At 46.6% G+C, this 23,932-nt stretch overlaps 1 protein-coding gene across 4 annotated transcripts in view; it reads right to left on the bottom strand.

Moving 5' to 3' along the window:
• rnf157 (ring finger protein 157) overlaps window positions 1-23,932 on the bottom strand; it is a 102,571-nt gene that overhangs the window by 75,059 nt on the left and 3,580 nt on the right. For 3 of the 4 annotated variants that reach the window (XM_073026508.1, XM_073026509.1, XM_073026505.1), the window contains exons 2-6: window positions 23,533-23,651; window positions 22,350-22,438; window positions 7,348-7,494; window positions 6,622-6,739; window positions 3,761-3,827 (exon numbers count right to left, since the gene is read on the bottom strand). In XM_073026508.1, the coding sequence (XP_072882609.1) occupies window positions 3,761-3,827; window positions 6,622-6,739; window positions 7,348-7,494; window positions 22,350-22,438; window positions 23,533-23,651 (540 nt within the window). The remainder of the gene's footprint in view (window positions 1-3,760; window positions 3,828-6,621; window positions 6,740-7,347; window positions 7,495-22,349; window positions 22,439-23,532; window positions 23,652-23,932) is intronic. The other variant, XM_073026506.1, reaches the window with a different exon arrangement.

Genomic DNA, 23,932 nt, shown 5'->3' with positions numbered 1-23,932 from the left:
ATTGGGTGTTAAAGATGGGGCTGTGGTGGGGGGATTGAGATGGGGTGGGGGATTAAAAATTGAGATTTGAATTAAGATTGGGATGGGGGTTGGGTTTGAGGATTGGGGTTATGAATTGGGGGTTCAGGTTGGGAGTTGGGGGTTGGTGTTAAGGGGCTTGATTAGGTTTTCGGGTTGAGGTTGCAAGTTTGGGTTGGAATTGGGGGTTGGGGTTTGAGGTTGAGGGTTTGGGATGGGGATTGAGTGTTATGGATTGGGGCTGGAGCAAGGGATTAGGGACTGAGGATTGGGGATTGGGGATTTTGGATTGGGGTTGGGGGATGGAGAATTGGGGATTGAGGTTCAAATTGGGCTTTAGTGGTGGGAAAGGGAGTTGGGGAATTGGAGTTTGGGATTGGGAGTTGGGTTTGTGGATTGGGGTTGGGGATGGGGATTGGGTGTTATGGATTGAGACATGAAGGTTGGTTGGGATTGGGGCTTGGGACTGGGGAGTGGGTTTTGGGATTGGAGTTGCAGGTTGGTGTTGGAATTTGGCAACTGGTGCTGGGGGTAGGGGATAAGGGATTTAGGATTGGTTGTTGGGGGTTGGGATTGGGGATTGGGGATTTTGGATTAGAGTTGATGTTAAGGGGTTTTGATTAAGGATTGGGATGCAGTTGGGGGTTTGGGTTGGAATTGGGAGTTGGGGATTGAGTGTGGGGCTTTGGCATTGGGATTTGTGTTTAGGGTAGAAATGGGGATTGGGGTTTGGGGTTGAGGGTTCCGGATGGGGATTGGGTGTTATGGATTGGGGCTTGGGGGTTGGGACTGGGATTGGGATTGCAGATTGAGGTTGGGATTTGGCAATTGAGGCTGGGGGTAGGGGATTCAGGATTGGGGATTGGATTTTGGGGATTAGGGATTTTGGATTGGGGTGGGTTTGGAGAATTAGAGGTTGGGGTTGAGATTGGGGTTTAGGGTTGGGAATGGGAGTTGGGGTTATGGATTGGGGGTTAAGGGTTGGGGATGGGGACTGGTGTTATGGATTGTGGCTTGGAGGTTGGGGATTGGTGTTGCAGGTTGGGGTTGAGACTTGGCAATTGGAGCTGGGGGTAGGGGATTAGGGATTGAGGATTGGGTGTTGGGGTTGGGATTGGGGATTTTGGATTAGGGTTGGTGTAAAGGGGTTTTGATTAGGGATTGGGGGTTTGGGTTGGTATTGGGGGTTGGGGTTGAGGATTGGGTGTAGGGGTTTGGCATTGGAATTTGGGTTTAGGGTTGGGATGGGGATTTGAGTTCGGGGTTGAGAGTTCGGGATAGGGATTGGATGTTATGGATTGGGGCTTGGGGGTTGATGGTTGGGGTTGGGGCTTGGGACTGGGGAGTGAGGTTTGGGATTGGGTTGCAGTTTTGGGTTGTGGATTGACGGTTGGGGCTTGGAGCTGGCAATTGGGATTAGGGATTTTGTGTTGGAGTTGGGTTTAGGCTTGGAGATCGACGCTGGGGTTGTGGATTGGGGATTGAAAGTTGGACTTGAGGATTGGGGGTTGAGGACTGGGGTTTGAGGATTGGGGTTTGGGATTGGTGGTTGGAATTATAGACTGGGGATTGGGCATAGGGGGTTGGTTTTGGGTGTTGGGGGTTTGAGTTAGGGTTGCAGATTGAGGATTAGATATTAGGTTTGTGGTTGGGGGTTGAAAATTGGGGATTAGGTTTGGGGTTGGGGTTTGGTATTGGGGATTGTGGGTTGAGGTTGGGTTAGAGGTTAGGGTTGGAGATAGGGGATTGAGATTGAGCATGGGGTTGGGGATTGGTGGTTTAGGTTGGAGATAAGTGAATAGGGATATTGACTGGGATAAGGCTGGGTGATTAGGGGTTGGGGATTGTTTGGGGGCTGGGGTTGAGGGTTGGTGCGTTTCGGGATTGGGTGTTCGGCATTGAGGACTGGTGATAGGGATTGGATGATGGCAATTTACAGTTGGGGTCGGGTTGGGATTAAGGTTTGGGGATTAGGGGTTGGGGTTTGGGGTTGGGAAAAGAGATTGAGACTGGTGATAGGGGATTTTGGACTGGGGTTGGGGTTTTTGGTTAAGGATTTGGGGAATTGGGGATTGGGGTTGTAGGGTGGAGCTGAGAGTTAGCATTTGGGGTGGGGGTTTGGGGATCGGTGGTTGGGATTATAGATTGGGGATTTGGGGGTTAATATTGGGCATTGGGGTTAGGATTAGGGACTGGGGATTTTGGTTTGAGAGTTGGATAGGATTGGGGTTTTGGTTAGGATTTGGGATTGGGATTTTGGTTTTGAGGATTTGGTTTGGGGTATTGCTTTTGGGTTAGAGTTGCAGATTGAGGATTGGGGATCAGGGATTGTGGGTTGAGTTGGGTTGGAGGCTGGGTTTGGGGATTGGGTTTGGGGAATAGATTTGGGGTTTTGGGATTGGAATTAGGATTAGGGACTGAAGTTGGGGATTTGGGGTTTGGGGTTGGGGACTGGAGTTGAAGATTGTGGATTGGATTTAAGGTTTGGGGATTGGATTGGGGATTAGAGTTGGGGTTTGGAGTTTGAGATTGGGGATTTTGCTTGGGGTTGTGTTTGTGGATTAAGTTTGGTGATGGGGATTGGGGTTGTGTTTGGTCAGGGTATTGGGTAGGGGATTGCGGCTGGGGGTTACTGTTGGGGATTTGGGTTGGGGGTTGGGGGGTTGAAGATTTGGGTTGAAATTCAGTGTTGAGGGTTTGGGTTGAAGATTGGGGATTGGGTTTGGGTTGTTCATGTTTTATTCGCATGACAAAGGTGGACGATTTAGATGAAGGCGTTGAAAATAACATCAGCAAGTCTGCTGATGATACTAAGCTGGGTGGCAGTGTGACATGTGATGAGGATGTTAGGAGAATTCAGGGTGACTTGGATAGGCTGGGTGAGTGGGCAGATACTTGGCAGATGATGTTTAATGTGAATAAGTGTGAGGTTATCCACTTTGGGAGTAAGAACAGGAAGGCAGATTATTATCTGAACGGTGTAAAGTTAGGTAAGGGAGAAATACAAAGAGATCTCGGAGTCCTTGTTCATCAGTCACTGAAGGTGAATGAGCAAGTGCAGCAGGCAGTGAAGAAAGCTAATGAAATGTTGGCCTTTATTACAAAGGGAATTGAGTACAAGAGCAAGGAAATCCTCTTGCATTTGTACAGGGCCCTGGTGAGACCACACCTGGAGTATTGTGTACAGTTTTGGTCTCCAGGGTTAAAGAAGGACATCCTGGCTATAGAGGAAGTGCAGCGTAGATTCACAAGGTTAATTCCTGGGATGTCAGGACTGTCTTACGCAGAGAGGTTAGAGAGACTGGGCTTGTACACGCTGGAATTAAGGAGATTGTGAGGGGATCTGATTGCAACATATAAGATTATTAAGGGATTGGACAAGATCGAGGCAGGAAATATGTTCCAGATGCTGGGAGAGTCCAGTACCAGAGGGCATGGTTTGAGAATAAGGGGTAGGTCATTTAGGACAGAGTTAAGGAAAAACGTCTTCTCCCAGAGAGTTGTGGGGGTGTGGAATGCACTGCCTCGGAAGGCAGTGGAGGCCAGTTCTCTGGATGCTTTCAAGAAGGAGCTAGATAGGTATCTTATGGATAGGGGAATCAAGGGATATGGGGACAAGGCAGGAACCGGGTATTGATAGTAGATGATCAGCCATGATCTCAAAATGGCGGTGCAGGCTCAAAGGGCCGAAAGGTCTACTTCTGCACCTATTGTCTATTGACATAGACCCCACTCTCCTTACCTTCTCCTTCATCCACAACTGCATGGATCACCATTGGGTATACAGTGCCATCAGCATTACAAACCAGCTGGGAAGAGACAAGATGAAGGTCAAAACTTGGGGTTCAGATCTCAAAACTGATTTCTTCCCTCACTCTCCAAAAGGAGTGCCAAGCCCAACCCCCTGCCCTCCAGCTCCCAAAACTCCAAACTCACTACACTATGTCTCTGTGCCTCAAACTTTCTGTAATCCAGACCCTCTCCCAACTCTCTGACCCTCACCCCTCATCTGACACCAAGAACTGCAGCAGGGTGGGAATAAAACAGGAAGAGGCCCTTTAGCCCATCACATACATGTTGACCATTACATACACCAATCTTATCTGCCTGCACTTTCAAGTTCAAGTTTGTCATCTGACTGTACATATATCACACACAGCACACAAACAAAATAACATAATTAAGTTAATAAAGTATCATCAAAAACTCATGTAGCGCAACACAGGTAAACGACAAATAGCAAGCAGTAAACAGCTCATTGTCCTAGTGACAAATGTTGGTGGTGGCAGGATATTCATTAGTTTCACAGCCTGAGGGAGGAAGCTGTTACCCAGTCTGGTGATCATAGTCTTGATGCTTCTGTACCTCCTTCCTGATGATAGTGGGATGAGTGGTAGGATCCTCAACAATGCTTTGAGCCCTTCATCTGCAACACTTCTGGTAAATTTCACAAATAGGAGGGAGGGAGACCCTAATGATCCTCTTGGCAGTTTTTAATGTCTTCTGTATGGTCTTGTGGTTCGATACCTTGCAACTTCCATACCCAAGAATGATGCAGCCAGACAGGACACCTGGTGTCTTGGTAGTGCTCCTGCAGAAAATTGTTAAAATGGGGATGGGGAGCCTTGCATGCCTCAATCTCCTCAAAAAGTGTAGGTGCCGCTGGGCCTTCTTGACAAGTGAGGTGCTGCCATGAATCTAGGTTAGATCGTCCGTTATGTGCACTACAAAGAACTTCGTGCTCTTCACACTCTGCATAGCAGAGTCATTGATGTGAATTGGAGAGTGGTCGACCTGTGCCTTCCTGAAAGTCTACAGTCATTTCCTTTGTCTTGTTGACTCAGGATGTTGTTCTTGCACCAATTGATAAGCTTGTCTAACTCTTCTCTGTATGCTGACTTATCATTGTTGCTGATGAGGCCAACTGCTATTGTATCATCAGTGAACTTGATAATGCGGTTTGATCTGGATCTGGCCATACAGTTCTGAGTCAGCAGTATGAACAGCAGTGGGCTGAGCACACAACCCTGGGGGCTTTGCATGATGGAGCTTGAGATGTTGTAGCCAACTGGGGTCTTTCTGTCAAGAAGTCCAAGATCCAGTTACAAAGAGGATGTTGAGTACCAACGAGCATAATTTACCCACCAGCCTCTGAGGGATGATTGTGTTAACAATCAAGATCTATGAAATAGACCAGGGGTTCCCAACCTTTTACAACATAGAACACAGAATAGTACAGCACATTACAGGCCCTTCGGCCCACAATGTTGTGCCAACCCTTAAACCCTGCCTCCAATATAACCCCCCCACCTTAAATTCCTCCATATACCTGTCTAGTAGTCTCTTAAACTTCACTAGTGTATCTGCCTTCACCACTGACTCAGGCAGTGCATTCCACACACCAACCACTCTCTGAGTAAAAAACCTTCCTTTAATATCCTCCTTGAACTTCCCTCCCCTTACCTTAAAGCCATGTCCTCTTGTACTGAGCAGTGGTGCCCTGGGGAAGAGGCGCTGGCTATCCACTCTATCTATTCTTCTTACTATCTTGTACACCTCTATCATGTCTCCTCTCATCCTCCTTATCTCCAAACAGTAAAGCCCTAGCTCCCTTAATCTCTGATCATAATCCATACTCTCTAAACCAGGCAGCATCCTGGTAAATCTCCTCTGTACCCTTTCCAATGCTTCCACATCCTTCCTATACTGAGGCGACCAGAACTGGACACAGTACTCCAAGTGTGGCCTAACCAGAGTTTTATGGAGCTGCATCATTACATCGCATCTCTTACACTCTATCCCTCGATTTATGAAAGCTAACACCCCATAAGCTTTCTTAACTACCCTATCTACCTGTGAGGCAACTTTCAGGGATCTGAGGACATGTACCCCCAGATCCCTCTGCTCCTCCTTTTTTTATGCCATAGACCCTTACCATTAACCAAAGGGTCAGTGGACCCCAGATTGGGAACCCCTGATATAGACCATGACATGGCCATGAATGGATATAACATGGTCTATATCCCTCCATTCCCTGCATGTTCTCATGTTGGTCTAAATGCCTCTTAGACATTTTATCATACCCGCTTCCACCATCTTCTCTGGCAATATGTTCTAGACTGTGACCATCCACCCTGTCTATGTTTCTCACAACTTTATAAACGACACTCAGGTCACTCCTCAGCTAATGAAGGAAAGTATCAATTGTCTTCTTTATGTCTGCCACCCTCAGGCATTCTTTGTCCTGTCTCTCAATTTCACAATAACTGTCTACAACCCCACCCAGAGAGCCCCAGCTCATACCCCTCATGATACCTCCTGCCCATCTGACTGTAGTAACTATTTGTCTTTCTACAGATACTGCCTGACCTGCTCAGCATTTAGTGTTATTATTGTAAAAGCCAAAATGCCCCCATCTCTCAGAACGAGATGAGATCTCATTACTGCCTGCAGTTGGCTGCAGGACAGAGGGTTTACCAAAATGGTCTGGGGACATCTAAGAAGAGAACCTTGTGTTTTTTTTTGTATCCAGTGTGGGACCCAAGAGGATGGGCCGAATGGAAACACTGCACTACATGTAAAAACGTGGATAGCCCCACCCACCTCCTCATCCATCCAGTCCGAAGGATCAATGGTGTGAGTCGGCAAACAGAATTGCTGGCAGACGCCACGCCTGTAATGGACAGTCTCCGACTGTAGGGAGCAGTCCTTCGAGGTGTAGCTGTGCAGAAATCATTGATAATAGTGTCACAAGCAAAGGCTGTACCTCCACGCCCCCCCCCCCCCCACAACACACGTGTTGCTCTACCCCAGTAAGCCCCCACTCTCAGTAAGGTTACATCTGTCTGGTGACTCTGGGTGAATAGTGATCCCAAGGGTGCCCCCTCAACTACCCAACTGCTCTCAGTATCAGGTCTCCTTGTTCCACCCCTCCACTCCCGGGACTTTCTCAACCCCAACCCACGGGAATGAATCCCCACTCCAACCTGATACCACCCACAGACTGGGTCTCTCCCCCACCACTCCTGGGATTTTCTCTCCCCACCAACCCTCCACTCAGCACCCACGAGAACATGTCTCCCCCCACCCCATCCCCAGACCAGCTCTCGCTTTAACCTAGCGTGGTACTGGGTCTCTTCCCACATCCCAGCACACGACCAGCTCTCAACCCTCCCCACCCATGGAACTGTGTTTCTTCCATAATGGGACCAGTTCTCCACTTCCCCACTCCCTGAGACAGGGTCTTCCCCCACCCCCAATTCCAGGGACCATTTCTCACCACCCCCCCATTATTGAGGCTAGTACTTTACTGGGTAGATGGGCTCTCACCTGGCACAGCCATTGTGGAACTCCTCAGTGGCCTGGTAGTAGATGGTTATAGCCACTTGTGCGTCAGCATCGAAGGTGAACTCCACGTTGTAGGGAACTTTTAATATGGAACTGTCCCCCCCTGGGCTCTGCACTTCCTCTGGGCATCTGGGGGATATGGGGGAAAGGACATGAAGTCTTGGAGTCACAACAGCAGGTCATTCTATCTATCATGTCTCTTCCAGCACCATGGTCCTGAAAACCTGCACTCCCCTTGTTACTCCTCAGGGTTGTACATTTACACCACCAGGAAGAACTGATTCTGTCATCACATCATCCCACTACACTCTTGAGTCCCACCCTCCTGATATTAAATCCCTCAACCCCCACCACTTCACTACAAATCTAGCATCTCCAGTCCATCAACCCTGGAACCATTTTGGCGAACCTTCTGAATTAAACTAATTTTTAAACTTGCTTTTCAACTTGAAACTTTGCCTCAGTTTCTATCTGCAGAGATACAGCAACTGAGTGATTCCAACAGGTTTCTTTTCTCTCTCTTTCGCTCGTTCTCTGTACGGGATTAGCTCTGTCCCTCTCTCTCTCACGCACACACACACACTCACACACATACACAGGATCCAATAGTGGCTTGGCAATGGAAAACATAGGGCTGTGTGATCCATAGGTGGAGAGGATCACAGGTTGGTGATCACAGTGATGTATGGAAGATGATCACAAGCTGGTGATCACAGTGATGATGGTGAGTTGATCACAGATTGGTGATCACAGTGACATAGATGAGATGATCACAGTGATGTAGGTGAGATGATCACTGGTTGGTGATAACAGTGATGTAAGTGAAATGTTCTCAGTGATGTATGTGTGATGATTCAAGCGTGGTGATCATAGTGATGTAGGTGAGATGTTCACAGTAACATAGGTGAGATTATTGCAGGCTGATAGAGGCCACCATGTTGAGTGGAGTGAATGACAGTGTGAACTAGAATCTGGCTATGCAGTCTTGAGTGTATTGGGAGTAAAGTAGGGGTCTGAGGGCACTATCCTGTCCATCCTTGGCACCATAGTGCACATCTGCATGATATGCTATCACAATAAAGTAGCTTCCATCATTAGGGACCGCCACCACTCAGGACATGCTCTAGTCTCATTGCTGCCATCAGGAAGAAGAAGCAGGAGCCTCAGGGCTCACACCACCAAGTTCAAGAACATGTATTACCCCTGAACCATCAGGCTCTTGAACCAAAGAGAATAACTTCACAGAATATCACTTGCCCCATCACTGAAATGTCTCACAACCTATAGATGCATTTTCGGTGCCTTCTCACCTCTTGTTCTCGATTATTTATTGCTTTATTTATTTACTATTATTATTTCTTTCCTTTTGTACTTGAACAGTTTGTTGTCTTTTACATACTGGCTGAACACCCAGTTTGGTGTGGTCTTTCATTGATTCTGTTATGGTTATTATTCTATGGATTTATTGAGTACGTCCACAAGGAATTTAATCTCAAGGCTGTATATGGTAACATAAACGTATGCTACACCCTCAGAGGGAACACATTCCCAGCAATATCTCAAGGAACACCCTAGAGCAAAAAACCCTATTCCTGAAGGCTTAGTGGGGCCAAGTTCCAATATACCATTACAGATTGAGGGTATTTATGCTAGAGCCATACTACCATTGTTTTACACTGGTATTTGACACATTTACAATTTATGTAACACAGTGCGCTAGAGATCTGGGGTCTTAGTACGGATGACTATCCGTATGGTGGTTACTTGTCATTGAAGCTGGAGTTTTCGGAGGCAGATGTGGGAGTAGCTAAGTTTCTTGATACATTAGTGTTGCTTTGTCCAGACCCGGTCGAGAAGGATGAAGCTTCAGTTCTTGTGGGGATAAATACTCCTATTGTGAGGAGGCTAGTGGGAGCCTACAAAGAGAAAGTTGGAGAATGCTTTCTGAAAACATTGTCCATTTACCCTGTGTTCCGAGCTGCTTTTGAGGAAGTGTGTGGCCGCACTGGGCTGGATGATGAGCATAAACGATGGACTGTGTGGTACCTAGTCCAAACCAGTCATGTTATGGCCTGGGGAAATAGTGAGCGTGACGGGAAACCCAAATTTCCCGGAATGCCTGATGCCAAGGCTCTCTTGGTGGATGCTCTGGAAGACCACACAGAGGAGTCATGCTTACCTGCTGGGATACTGGTGAGGCCCGACCTGCAGAATCCTCGGTTGTACAGGTGCACAGGATGATAGTAAGTGTTAGGAACACTTTGGAGCAGGAGGTCACCCTCAGGCAGGGGATACCAATCTTGCACCTCTTCCTAGTGATGGTAATGTCTAGTGTTCCTGTGAGACAAGCCAGGGAGAAACTCTCCCCAAAAAAGGGAAAGTTGACTGCAGAGTCATTCAACTTTAGGGACTCCCTGGTACCTGCGGGTTGGGAGAGGAGGTTGATAAAGAAGATGTTGAAGCTGGAAGATGTTTTTTCTACTGACGAGTTTGATGTGGGTTGTTCCATGAGCACTCATCACACCATCTGGGTGCCAGAGAACACCCTGTTCAGATAAAGGTCATGGCGACTGGCGCCTGCAGAGGTGGAGGATGTTCGGCAGCCACTGTGGAAGTTGAAGGGAACTGAGTCTAGAAGCCCTTATGTATCTCCAGTAGTGGTGGCCAGGAAGAAGAATGGGATGGTATGAATGTGTGTAGACTATCAGACTCTGTAAAGGTGTACTGTTACAAACGTGCCACAACTCTGAGGGGCCGAAGGGTACAAAGTAGCCCCCTCCTTTTTGAGAATCGCAAGATTGCTATTAATTCAGGTCTGGGGACCCAGGAAATGAGAGAGAATCCTCATGGGTTTGGAATGTGTGTCCTGCCCTCAGCGAGACAAAGCCACGGATACCGGACATTGTCTCTTGGAGACAGAATTGTGTATTGAGTACTGTACTATTCATTGAAGCCCTCAGGGAATGACTAAAGTGGGCTGGTTGAGGGATTGCATCATCCCAACCTGATTGACATCTGAGACCCCGTGAGTACGGATAAAAGAGGGTCTGGGGAACAACCCCTTCAGACGCACCAGGAGAGACGCTGGAAGTCCTGTGACAGCGTTTGGTAGTGACAGCCAGTGGGAGGCTCGCGTGCGTCCTTTCCCTTTGTCGGGATTGGGGGCCTTACCACGGAAGAACGGCTTTAGCTAAAAGGAGAAACCAACACCCACGAAACTCTGGAAGGATCGACATCATAAAAAGGAAAAGCTGGCAAGTTCTAAAAATCTCTCTTGACTCCAACCAAAGGCTGCAGCCTGAATGAACTAAAGTGACTTTTATATTTCCATCGGACAATACATTATCCCCTAGACAATGATAGAGCTATTTCTTATTGATTATTATTATACCCGCGCTTTTAGATTTAGTACTGACGACATATATTATCTGTATGTTTGCATTGATATTATTTTTTGTGTATTTTTATCAATAAATACTGTTAAAAATAGTACCATCAGACTTCAACGGACCTCTCTATCTTTGCTGGTAAGTGACCCAGTTACAGGGTACGTAACAACTTGGGGTTCTCGTCTCGGGATTTGATACCAAATTGGGGAGCCAGTGAATCGGGCTTGTAAGTCCAAACTTGGATCTGGTTATGCGGGTAGCCAGACGGGAAACCAGCAAAGATGGACGTGGATGAATTTATAGAAAACCCGACTCTGGGGGCACTAGAGGCGGCCACCAAGTCAGAATTAATAAATATTGCGAAAGGACTAAGCCTCGCAGAGGTGAGGTTGTCGATGAAAAAGCGGGAGGTGCGGAGGGCCGTAACTCAGTATTATATTGGGAAGAATGTGTTTTCAGCTGAGGTATTGGAAAATATCCCTGAAAAGGTACCAGCTAGTGGGACGGCTCAGTTAGAGTTGGAGAAATTGAGGCTGGACGTGGAACAGAGGAAGAGGGAGCATGAGTTCCAGCTAAAGCAGCTGAAAAGGAAAAAGAGCAGCAAAGAGCCAAAAAGCAACAGGAGCATGCACTCCAGCTAAAGGAGTTAGAGGTGGAAAGGGAGCAGGACAGAGCTGAGAAACAAAGGGAGCATGAGGTGCAGTTAAAGCAGCTGAAAAAGAGAGGGAAAGAGCCGAGAAGGAGAGGGAGGCAGAGAAACAGAGGCAACATGACTTGGATATGGAGAAGTTAAGGCAAGAGCGAAGAGCTCAAGGGTCAGACCGAGAGGAGCGGTTTAATGTCAGTTGGGAGTTGAGGGTAGTACCTCCGTTCGAGGAGACGGATGTTGATAGTTATTTCTTGCTTTTTGAAAAGGTGGCAGTGAATCAGAAGTGGCCCAAAGAGCAGTGGGTGGCGTTGTTACAATGTGTGTTAAAAGGGAAGGCACAACGGGCATATGCGGCGTTGTCCATGGAGGAGGAAGAGGCGGAGAATTATGACAAAGTAAAGGAGGCCATTCTCCGGACCTAGGAATTGGTACCTGAAGCGTATAGACAAAAGTTCAGAAATTTAAAGAAAGGGTGGAATCAGACGTATACCGAGTTTGCCTATGAGAAGGGTGTGCTCTTGGATCGCTGGTGTACAGCAGAAACAGTGGAAGAGGATTTTTGGCATCTCAGGGAGTTAATTATGATTGAGGAATTTAAAGGTTGTGTTTCGGAGGATATCCGGGTGTATTTGAATGAGAAGCCGAATAAGTCCATCTCCGAATTTGCTAGGTTCGCAGATGAATATGTCCTAACCCACAAGACAAAGTTTTCCTCGAATAAAAGTTACCAGAGAGACCGTGGGAACGATAGAGAAAGTCCACCGGCTGAGGCAGAGGTCCTGCCGGGAGCTAGTGGTAAGATTGAGGAGGAGAGGCAAGACGGCAAGAGATTTCCGGGCTTGACCTGTTTTAATTGTGGAAAGGGGGGACATATTGCATCTAGGTGCTTTGCTCTGAGGACGGAGACAGGAAAATGGAAAGCAGCAGTCCCTATAGGATGTGCCGTGGTGATCAGTAAATTGACAAGAGAGCCCCGGGTAGACAGAGTACGAGAAGGGTCTGAGACTTGTATGTCAAATGGAACCGTGTCTGTGAGAGAGGGAGACCCACCAGTTCCCATGCGGATCTGGAGAGACACGGGAGCTGAACTGTCATTGATTAGCAGTAAGGTACTGGATTTTGGTTGCAAGACGAGAATGGTAGCTTTGAAAGGAATAGGAAAAGGGACAGAAACGGTGCCCTTGCATAGGATCATTATGAATTGTGAGCTGGTATCTGGACCAGTTGAAATGGGGGTGCGATCAGAATTCCCAAGAACTGACGCGGACGTCCTTCTGGGTAATGATTTAGCCGGTGGTAAGGTTTGGTCAGCAATGAAGCTAACGAGACAGCCGGTGGAGGTCCTGCCCCTAAATTCCAAGATCTATCCCGCATGCGTGATCACTCGCAGCATGTCGAGAAAGGCAGCTGAGACAGAGAGCAGTTTAAATCCGGCCAGTATCGATTTGGCCGAGACGTTTTTACCGACCCTGTACCACGAGGGTTTAGAGGGTGGTAAAACGAAGAGTAGTAAAGTGAAAGAGAGTAAGGGAGAGGAGGTAGACCTCAAGTTATAGAGGCACGAAATAAAGATGAGAAACAGCTAAGGCTGTTAAAAGGTCCAGAGCTGGACATAGATGATCTGTCTGGTTTGGCAGAACTGTTTGAAGAAGTTGAAAATTCTAAAGGTGTTCCCGATAATGAAATGAGGGCAGTCCTAGATGAAAAGGATGCCATTACCTTGAAGAAGTCTGCTGGGTTGGCAGATGAGGTTGTTTCAGCCTGCGGGGTTGAGTTTACTCCGGAAGGGAGTTGCCCAGAGAGTAGCTGGGAGGATCAAGGGAATTTGGAATTTGAAAAGGGTACGGGTATTGAAAGCCTGGAAGAGGCAAATGTCCCGTTTGAGTGTGTCCAAGATGTGGATGCACGTGGTACTGAACCTAGTAATGGAGCTCAGAAAAAGTCTGAAGTATTTGATTCAGTTGAAAAGGAATGCAGTCCTTGTGGGTCAGATGGACTTGGTTCAGTGAAGAAAGGGTTAACCTTGGTAATAGTGGGAAGTGAGAGTTCCCAGTTGTTTTTGCTCGAAGGTGTGTTAACAGTTAGTGAGGAGATAAAAGGTGGTGAGGTGAATATTATTATTGAAGGAAAAGGGAAAAGTGTAGTTCCCAAATTGAATGAAGAAAATTTAAAGTCTGGATTGATGTCAGAAGCAGCAACCAGGCTAAAGAGACAATGGCTTGGTACCGCGGTGCCTGTGAATCAATTACAGGTTGAGTTGGAAGGTAAAGGGACCCCACACGCTATTGTTATTCAGGAGTGTGGTGTGAAACCGCAGAATTCGAAATGCTGTTTGAACAAAGAGGGATCGCTGGCATTGAGAACTAATAGCCTGAAGGGTCCTGAAGAGAAAACTAGCAACTTGCGTAAAATTAAAGAATTGTGTGGAAATTCAGAAAATGGTCTAAGTTTGGAACACATTGTTGATAAAATAACTCCTATGAAAGGAGTGGGCGAAAGCCTATTTCGCCATGGTGCACAAGCTCACCACGTGGGAATTAACTGGAAAAGAGGCAAGGGTTAATGGGACGCCATTTTTAAAAAAGCAGAAGCCGGTTTTAAGGGATTTCGACAAAGCATGTGAATAATAAAGACAACCCCCATGGAAGCTTGACTGTTAAGTTTGAAAGTAACATAAAGATTAGTATTTGCATGAACTTTTGTAGTATACACGTAAGCTAAGATCACAACTCTTTAGTTTTTGTTTGCTGAAGGAAAGAAAATAAAAAAAATAGGTGGTTATTAAATTGGAGTCTGATGCTACAAGACTTTAGTAAGGTACAAGATATTAAGATATTAAAGGAAGTGACAATGTAATCGGTAACTGTTTAGATGCTGAATTGAATGTATAACTGTATTGCTCTGTAGTAAAAAAAAACTTTTGTATTGTGTTAGATTCTAAAATCCTGTAAGACTCTGTATTACTTCGTTTTTACCGATGGTAAAAATGCGTTGAAGAAAGGGGGTGTTACGAATGTGCCACAACTCTGAGGGGCCGAAGGGTACAAAGTAGCCTCCTCCTTTTTGAGAATCGCAAGATCGCTATTAATTCAGGTCTGGGGACCCAGGAAATGAGAGAGAATCCTCATGGGTTTGGAATGTGTGTCCTGCCCTCAGCGAGACAAAGCCATTGATACCGGACATTGTCTCTTGGAGACAGAATTGTGTATTGAGTACTGTACTATTCATTGAAGCCCTCAGGGAATGACTAAAGTGGGCTGGTTGAGGGATTGCATCATCCCAACCTGATTGACATCTGAGACCCCGTGAGTAAGGATAGAAGAGGGTCTGGGGAACAACCCCTTCAGACGCACCAGGAGAGACGCTGGAAGTCCCGTGACAGCGTTTGGTAGCGACAGCCGGTGGGAGGCTCGCGTGCATCCTTTCCCTTTGCCGGGATTGAGGGCCTTACCACAGAAGAACGGCTTTAGCTAAAAGGAGAAACCAACACCCACGAAACTCTGGAAGGATCGACATCATAAAAAGGAAAAGCTGGCAAGTTCTAAAAATCCCTCTTGACTCCAACCAAAGGCTGCAGCCTGAATGAACTAAAGTGACTTTTATATTTCCATCAGACAATACATTATCCCCTAGACAACGATAGAGCTATTTCTTATTGATTATTATTATACCCGCGCTTTTAGATTTAGTATTGACGACATATATTATCTGTATGTTTGCATTGATATTATTTTTGTGTATTTTTATCAATAAATACTGTAAAAAATAATACCATCAGACTTCAACGGACCTCTCTATCTTTGCTGGTAAGTGACCCAGTTACAGGGTACGTAACAGTACAGTCCCCAACCAGTATACAGTCCCAAGAATTGAGGACACACTGGCCTGAGTGGTGTGAAGTGGTTCAGTGTGCTGGACTTGAGGAGTGGGTATTATCAGATCCCCATGAGTGAGCCAAACAAAGAGAAGATGGCATTTATATGTCCGCTGGGATTCTTCCAGTTTGAAAGGATGTGTCAGGGTATATTAGGAGCCCTGGCGACTTTCCATCATGTCATGGTGAAAACGGTGGGGATATGAACTTGCTTGAGGTATTGGTATACCTAGATGGTCTCATAGTGTTCAGATCGACCTTGGAGGAACATGAAGCGAAGCTACTGAAGGTGCAGGGCCACCTGAAAGATTAAAATTTTGCCTGGACATGTGCCAGTTCTGCAAGGTGGCTGTCAACTATGTTGTACACATAGTCTCATGGATGGAGTAGCTACAGATCTGTCTAAGATAGAGGCAGTGATCACACGGCCAAGGCCCCAGATTGTGAGCACTTTGTGCTTGTTCCTTGGGTTCTTTGGATACTATCAGAGGTTCATGAAGGATGAAAGGAAAGGATGATAAAGATTATCTTAGCCCTTCGGAGCCTTTTGGAGTGAGATGGGATGCGAATGCAAAGAGGCCTTTCAGTTGCTAAGGGAGCTGCTGATGAAAGTGCCTGTGCTGGCTTTTGCAGCACCCCTGATTGCCGTATGTACTGCACACAGATGCCAGCAGAGAGGGCTTAGGGGTGTCCTGTATCAGGTTCAGGGCACAGAGTTGAGACCTGTTGCATTTGTCAACTAGAGTTTGTCACACTCTGAGCAAAACTACCCCTCACACAAATTGGAGTTCCTGGCATTGAAATGGGCTGTGGTAGATAAGCTAAGCGACTATCTATACAGTGCAAAGTTTGAGGTGAGGACGGACAACAACCCATTAACTTATATCCTGACCTTGGTGAAATTAGATGCAACAGACCATCAGTGGTTGATGGCATTATCTTCCTGATTTCAGCCTGAAGTACCAGCCGGGGAGTCAAAACATTGATGCCCTTGCATTGTCCTGACATGCACACAAAGGTCTGGACAGGTCTGGAGAGTGGGAGAGCATTCCTGCCCGTGGAGTCAAAACCATGTGCCAGCTTTCCATCATGGGGAAGGCAGAGAAAAGGCAAGGGCAGAATCAAGCAGTAGATCATTTGGGAGCTTCTGATGGTGCCATTCCACAAGCTTACTGCAACCTGAAGACAAAGCAGTTGCCAGAATTGAGTCCTGAGGAAGGGGCCGCCACTCAACGAGATGAACTACACATTGGTACAGTTTGGTGAGCAGTTGCGAAACAGGACATGACCCAAGCGGACAAGATGAAAACACTCTGCAGTGTCTCTACTACTGAGAGAATGGCCAAGATTGGAGTTAAGGAACCAGATCCTATACTGGTCATGTTGCCTCTGGACAAGCCTCAGCATTCCCAGCCGGTTCTGCCTGAAAAGTATCAGAGGACTGTGTTGAAGTCACTTCATGATGATTTCAGCCATTTGGGCATTGACAAGACCTATAGATTGCTCAGAGATCGGTTCTACTGGCCCCAAATAAAGCCAGAGGTCGAAGAGTACTGCAAGTCATGCAATTGATGTACAGTATACCGAGGAAGACGCTGCCTACGAGGGCCACTCCGTTATCCCACTTGCAGAGTGCAGGGCCACTTGACCTGGTGTGTTTTGATTTCCTGTCAATAGAGCCCAATGCCAGCAACATGACGAATGTCTTGGTTATTACAGATCACTACACTAGATATGTGCAAGCCTTGCCTACCAAAGATCAGAGGGTATCCACCATAGCCAATGTGTTATGGGAGAAGTATTTAGAACCCAGAACATAGAAAACCTACAGCACAATACAGGCTCTTCAGCCCACAAAGTTGTGCCGAACGTGTCCCCACTTTAGAAATTACTAGGCTTACCCATAGCCCTCTATTTTTCTAAGCACCATGTACCTATCCAAAAGTCTCTTAAAAGACCTTATCGTATCCGCCTCCACCACCGTTGCCGGCAGCCCATTCCATGCACTCACCACTCTCTGAGTAAAAAACTTACCCCTGACATCTCCTCTGTACCTATTCTCCAGCACCTTAGACCTGTGTCCTCTTGTGGCAACCATTTCAGCCCTGGGAAAAAGCCTCTGACTATCCACACGATCAATGCCTCTCATCATCTTATACACCTCTATCAGGTCACCTCTCATCCTCCGTCGCTCCAAGGAGAAAAGGCTGAGTTCATTCAACCTATTCTCATTAGGCATGCTCCCAATCCAGGCAACTTACTAGTAAATCTCCTCTGCACCCTTTCTATGGCTTCTACATCCTTCCTGTAGTGAGGTGACTAGAACTGAGCACAGTACTCCAAGTGGGGTCTGACCAGGGTCCTATATAGCTACATTACCTCTCAGCTCCTAAATTCAATTCCACGATTGATGAAGGCCAATACACCGCACGCCTTCTTAACCACAGAGTCAACCTGCACAGCTGCTTTGAGCGTCCTTATGGACTCGGACCCCAAGATCCCTCTGATCCTCCACACTGCCAAGAGTCTTACCATTAATACTATATTCTGCCATCATATTTGACCTACCAAAATGAACCACTTCACACTTCTCTGGGTTGAACTCCATCTGCCACTTCTCAGCCCAGTTTTGCATCCTATCAATGTCCCGTTGTAACCTCTGATAACCCTCCACAATATCCATAACACCTCCAACCTTTGTGTCATCAGCAAACTTACTAATCCATCCCTCCACTTCCTCATCCAGGTCATTTATAAAAATCACAAAGACATGGGGTCCCAAAACAGATCCCTGAGGCAGTCCACTGGTGACCAACCTCCATGCAGAATATGACCCGTCTACAAGCACTCTTTGCCTTCTGTGGGCAAGCCAGTTCTTGATCCACAAAGCAATGTCCCCTTGGATCCCATGCCTCCTTACTTTCTCAATAAGCCTTGCATGGGGTACCTTATCAAATGCCTTGCTGAAATCCATATACACTACATCTACTGCTCTTCCTTCATCAATGTGTTTAGTCACATCCTCAAAAAATTCAATCAGGCTCGTAAGGCATGTAATGCCCTTGACAAAGCCATGCTGACTATTCCTAATCATATTATACCTCTCCAAATGTTCATAGATCCTGCCTTTCAGGATCTTCTCCATCAACTTTCCAACCACTGAGGTAAGACTCACTGGTTTATAATTTCCTGGGCTATCTCTACTCCCTTTCTTGAATAAAGGAACAACTTCCGCAACCCTCCAATCCTCTGGAACCTCTCCCATCCCCATTGATGATGCAAAGATCATCGCCAGAGGCTCAGCAATCTCCTCCCTCACTTCCCACAGTAGCTTGGAGTACATCTCATCTGGTCCCAGCGACTTATCCATCTTGATGTTTTCCAAAAACTCCAGCACATCCTCTTTCTTAATATCTACATGCTCAGGCTTTTCAGTCTGCTGCAAGTCATCACTACAATCACCAAGATCCTTTTCCATTGTGAATACTTAAGTAAAGTATTCATTAAGTACCTCAGTAAGTATTTCTTTTATTATGGCCTCCCCAGGTGGATGCATAGTGATTAGGGACAGGATTTCGAAAGTAGGCTCATACATGAGTTACTGAGAATGCTTTGGAATCAAGAAGTCGAGGACTACGCCTTATCACCCGCAGGGTGATCCCCAGCCTGAGGGGTTCAATCGGACCTTGCTGGACATGCTTGGAACCTTGGAGATCACTAGAAAGAACAAGTGGAGTCAACATATTGGGCTTCTGGTCCACTAATACAACTGTACACAAAATGAAGCTACTGGTTACTAGCCTATTATCTGATGTTTGGGGGCTGACCTCTATTTTGGGACTGGTGGGGAAAATCTACAACAGAAGACTTATCTGCAGTATGTGTCTGATCTGAAAAGGGAGCTGAAAAAGTCTTATGAACTAGCTAAGGTCTCAACTACCAAGCAGAACCAAGGAAATAAGAGCAGCTATGATCAAAAGGTTAGGTTCTCCCAACTAATGCCTGGAGACCGAGGCCTCATAAGGAATCTGGGGCTACCTGGGAAGCACAAGTTTGCTGACTGATGGGCGGTTATGCCCTATGTAGTGGAGATTCAGATCCAGGTGAAACCAGAGAATGGGAAAGGGCCTGTCAAGATGGCCCTAAACAAGAACTAAGGAAATGGCACAGGTAATGGACGGGCAGGAGCCCCCCCCCCACCCCCGCAGATAGACAGGAAAGAGCCCAGGGAGTGTCTGAAGCTGAAGAAGTAGATGATGGAGTAAGGAGGTCCCAAAGAGTCAGGAGACCCCCAAACAGACTGGCCTATGTTGCACCCAGGGAACAGAGTGTGGCACCTATCACCTTTGGTGAGCTACGTCATTGCCAGTTACACCTGGGTTGGACTTTGTGCTTTGTATGAAGGGGTGACACATTATCTCAATGTCATGAGGTCATGACTAATTTTGGTGGGGGGAGAGTGTAACACCCTGGGAAAGGTTTCACTGCTATTGTAATGGTCTTTCTGTAGAAGCAGTATTTGGGTTATGGTTAAAGACAGTGGGAGCTTTCAAATATGAGCTGGGTCTTTTGTTCAGTGTGAGATGAAGAGAGAGAAGATGCTGGAGAGAATCAAACATGGGATATAACCCAGTGGGGAGATTGTGATTCGATGGAACCAGGCACCAAGATCAACTGAGGATCGGTGAATTGAGCTCCAACTGGTGCACATTTGACTGTTTAATTATAATGGACCCTTTTTGTTTTTTCTTTCTTTTCTTTACTAACCATTTAGTTAAGATTCATAAATATAATTCCTTTAATCATATGCAGTGTGCTGTGTGTTATTTCATGGTACTGAGTTGTAACAGGGTAGCAAATTACACAGCATCCAGACAAACCAGGGTTTGGGGTGGGAGAGCCGTCTCAATCTCACGAGTTTGGCGGGACCAGAGTGTGTCTTCCCCAGACTTACGCAGTCAAGGAAACCAGCAGGGTTTCATGTACTTGGATAATAAATTTACTTTGTACTTTATGGTGCATCAGGGTTAAAAATAATTGTGGTGGAGGTGCTGCTGCTGATCAGTTACCAATTGTAATGTGTAGGTCAGGAAGTCAAGTATTCAGTTGCAGAAAATCTTAAAACACATTCGACTTCATACATTAAAACAAAATGGGAGAAGGAAGGAGAGATAATTTTATCTGAGGAAGAATGGACAATAATATGGAGGTATCAATGGAAGTGTACCAGTTCACAGAAATGGAGGGAGTTTGAATGGAAAAACTTGATAAGATATTTTATTACACCCTGTCAGAAATCCCATTATGATAGTAACCTCCGTTTGCTGGAGAAATTGTGAAAATCAAAATGCAAACTATTATCACATTTTCTGGGATTGCCCCATTATCAAAGACTATTGGAGTGGGATACACAATGCCCTACAAGACATCTTTAAATGTGAAATACCCTTAGAGAGTAAGACCATATATTTTGGGTATATACCTCAAGAATGGTTGAAAAGAGATAAATATTTAATGAATATACTGCTGGTGGCTGGTAAAAAGAATCTTACTAGGAAATGGTTATCACAGGAGAGCCCAACCTTAAATGCATGGATGGACAGTACAATTGACATTTACAAAATGGAGAAGATAACAGCATCTGTTAATCATCAGTTAGAACAATTTGATTCATAATGGGAAAAATGGTTTAAATACATAGCACCTTATAGGCCTGATTTTATCCACACAAATCAATGAATATGTTGTAAAAAAAAAATCACTCCCTACTTGTACATAGTTTACTCCTTTCGCTTGTTCTTTCTTTCCTCTCTTTTTGTAAGTGTATACCTCAGATAAGTATTATGTGGAGATTTGTGGTATATATGACTATATGATATATATGAACAATATCTGAAATACATCTTATGGAAATGTTTGTTTGATGATCAACTTGGATAAAAAATAAATTACAAAAAATGTATTCAGTTGCAGAGGGAGATGTTGCTTCCCAGGGTCTGGAGTTTGGTAATGAGTTTGCTTGGAATTATAATATTAAATATAGTCATAAACAATACGTGCCCTTACTGTCCAAATGCTCCAGAGATGAGTACAGAGCCAAGGAGATGGTGTTCTGTTTCTGTGGTACGTTAATTGCAGGTTGAAGTTGGATGGAAAGCTGGAGTTGATGTGTGCTATGACCAGCCTCTTGATGGTGGGTGTCTGAGCTATTGGGCTGAAGTTGATGAAATGGCAGATAAATTGCGGGGTGAAATGGGCTCGGAACTGACAGCTTAATCCTAATAAATGTGAGGTGATATATTTTGGGAGTAATAAAAAGGCTAGGATATATACCATGAGACAAAGAGCACTGAGGAACAGAGGGGCCCTGCTGTGCAAATCCAAAGATCCTTGAAGCTGGCAAAGTAGCTAATGTGGTTAAGGCAGCGTATGAGATAACGGCCTTTGTTAATCAGGATATTGAACATAAGAGCAGGGAAGCTATGTGCCAATTTTATAAAACATTGGTCGGACCTCAGCAGGAGTTCTATGTGCAGTTCTGATAACTACGCTCTAGCAAGGATTTGAAAGTACTGGAGAGAACACAGAGAAGTTTCACCAGGATGTTGCCTGACTGTGATGCATCATTTCAGTTATGAGGAGAGACTGGAGTAGTTAGGTCTGCTTTCCCTGAACCAGACATGATTAGGGGGTGAGGGGAACCTTGCGGTGGTATGTACATTAGGAAAGGGTATAAATAGGGCAGACTGTCAGAGGTTGTTAATGCCAGAGATCACAGGTTTAGGGTGAGTGGAAAGAGGATCTGAGAGGGACTTTCCTCACTAGAGGGTGGTGATTAGCTGGAACACACTGCTGGGGGCAGGATCATGTGTCTGGCCATGTCCAGCCTAGGCAGGTGCTGGGGGTGGAGAGATGATGAGATTAATGATGTGGCCGCCTACTGTTCAGTGTGGACTTGTCTGGCCAAATGGCCTGCTCCCAACATGTACAATTGTGTGACCGTCGCCCCCTCCCACCTTCCCATGCCCTCAGCCTACATTGCTGTTGGGAGTTGGAAGTGATTCAGCCTTACCTCACCAGTCTCAGCGTGTCCTTCCGAATGGAGATCAGACTCCGCAGGGTTTTCACCGGCTCCTGAGGTGGAGGAGCAGCGTATGGGAACTGTGGGTGGAGCACGGAATGCCAGGATCACTCCAGGGGATGGGTAACTGTGAAGTGTGGTGCTCACCCCATCACCCACCCCCACCAGGTCCTTCCCCTCGCGCTCATACCATCCATCCCAGCCGAGACGGATAACAGGAGGGCACTGACCTCAGACAATCAGTTACTGGTTTGCAACACCAGCGTGGTCTCATTGGACTGAATGGCCTCCTCAGGCAGGGCGTGGAGGAGGGTCCTGTGTCTCCTGCCAGCTTCCCCACAATAGGAACCATCACTACCCCCTCCCAAGGGGGAGCTGCCTCCCTCAGTCCTCCAACAACCACTCACCCCCCCTCCCCATTGGAGACCTCCTTCTCCCTGAGAGGGAGGCTCTAACCCACTGCTGCTATCTTTCCCTCGGGGGGGGAGGGGGTGGATAGAGGGCATCAAGGATCCCAGCTTTTTATCCTACAGCTGTGTCCTCCTGGAGTGTCCATCCATCAAGACTTTGTTACCAGGGTAACCTGGTCATCAATCTCCTAGCACCCATGAGTGGGCTGACCTTGACTCTCAGTCACCAAAGATATGCAGCCATCACATAGAGCCAGGAGGAGGCTGACTGCAACCTGTAGTAGCCCAGTGACCAACCCTTTCACACCTCCCACAGTAGGCAATGGTTACCATGGTTACAGCCCCCCAAGGGTCCTGCTGCTTGAGCAACTGCTCAACACACTGAGGGTGACCCTCACACACACTGGGGGGGCCTTGCCTATAAGCACTAGCTCCAAGCACACTAGCACAGAGTGCAAGGGGTCAGAGTTCACTGGTGCAGGACATCCTGTCACTGAACACATGTGAATTGGCCAGTGGACAGTAGCATAGTGCACTGGGTGAGAACACACTGGTGCAGGACATACTGACACTGAACACACGATACGGAGCAGACAGGAACAGTGCAGACCAAGTGCTGAATGAGTACAGATGGGTCAGCAGAGAGAGGACGACTATGAACAGAAGTCCGCTGCCTTTCCCCCAAACCTTGGACCTGAAACATTCCTGCCTGGCTGCCACCCTGCAATCTCAGTCCGCAGGGAAGTCAGAAGTCAAGTACATACAGTGACCGGCCGAGCTCCCAAGAAGTTGAGGTCGGAGTTCTCCCCAAACAGGAATCCCTCGGGCTGAGCAGAGTCAAACGTCTGTCCTCCCATGATGAAGTGGCTAGCAAAGTAGTTCCCTAGCGGAGTAAGAGAAGAGGGTCCAGGTCAGGGTCAGAGGTCAAATGGGCTTAAGTGTTGTCACCAATTCTGCTCTACTATGTTGTCTGAATGACTGGTAGCCTGTGGTCAGTTACATTGTAGCCTGGGATCCCTGATTGCACTGAGACCCACTGACCCTGAACCTGATATTGTAAGCCAGCCTGATATGCCAACAATGTAACTGCCTTAATAGTTACAATAGAACTGAACAGATCAGAGTGTGGGTAAGAAACAGGGAGAGAAATGGGTGGAGGGAGAG

This window comes from Hemitrygon akajei, chromosome 22 (assembly GCF_048418815.1).
Source record: "Hemitrygon akajei chromosome 22, sHemAka1.3, whole genome shotgun sequence".
NCBI classification, from domain to species: Eukaryota; Metazoa; Chordata; class Chondrichthyes; order Myliobatiformes; family Dasyatidae; genus Hemitrygon; species Hemitrygon akajei.
This window is presented reverse-complemented; position numbering and strand designations above follow the sequence as displayed.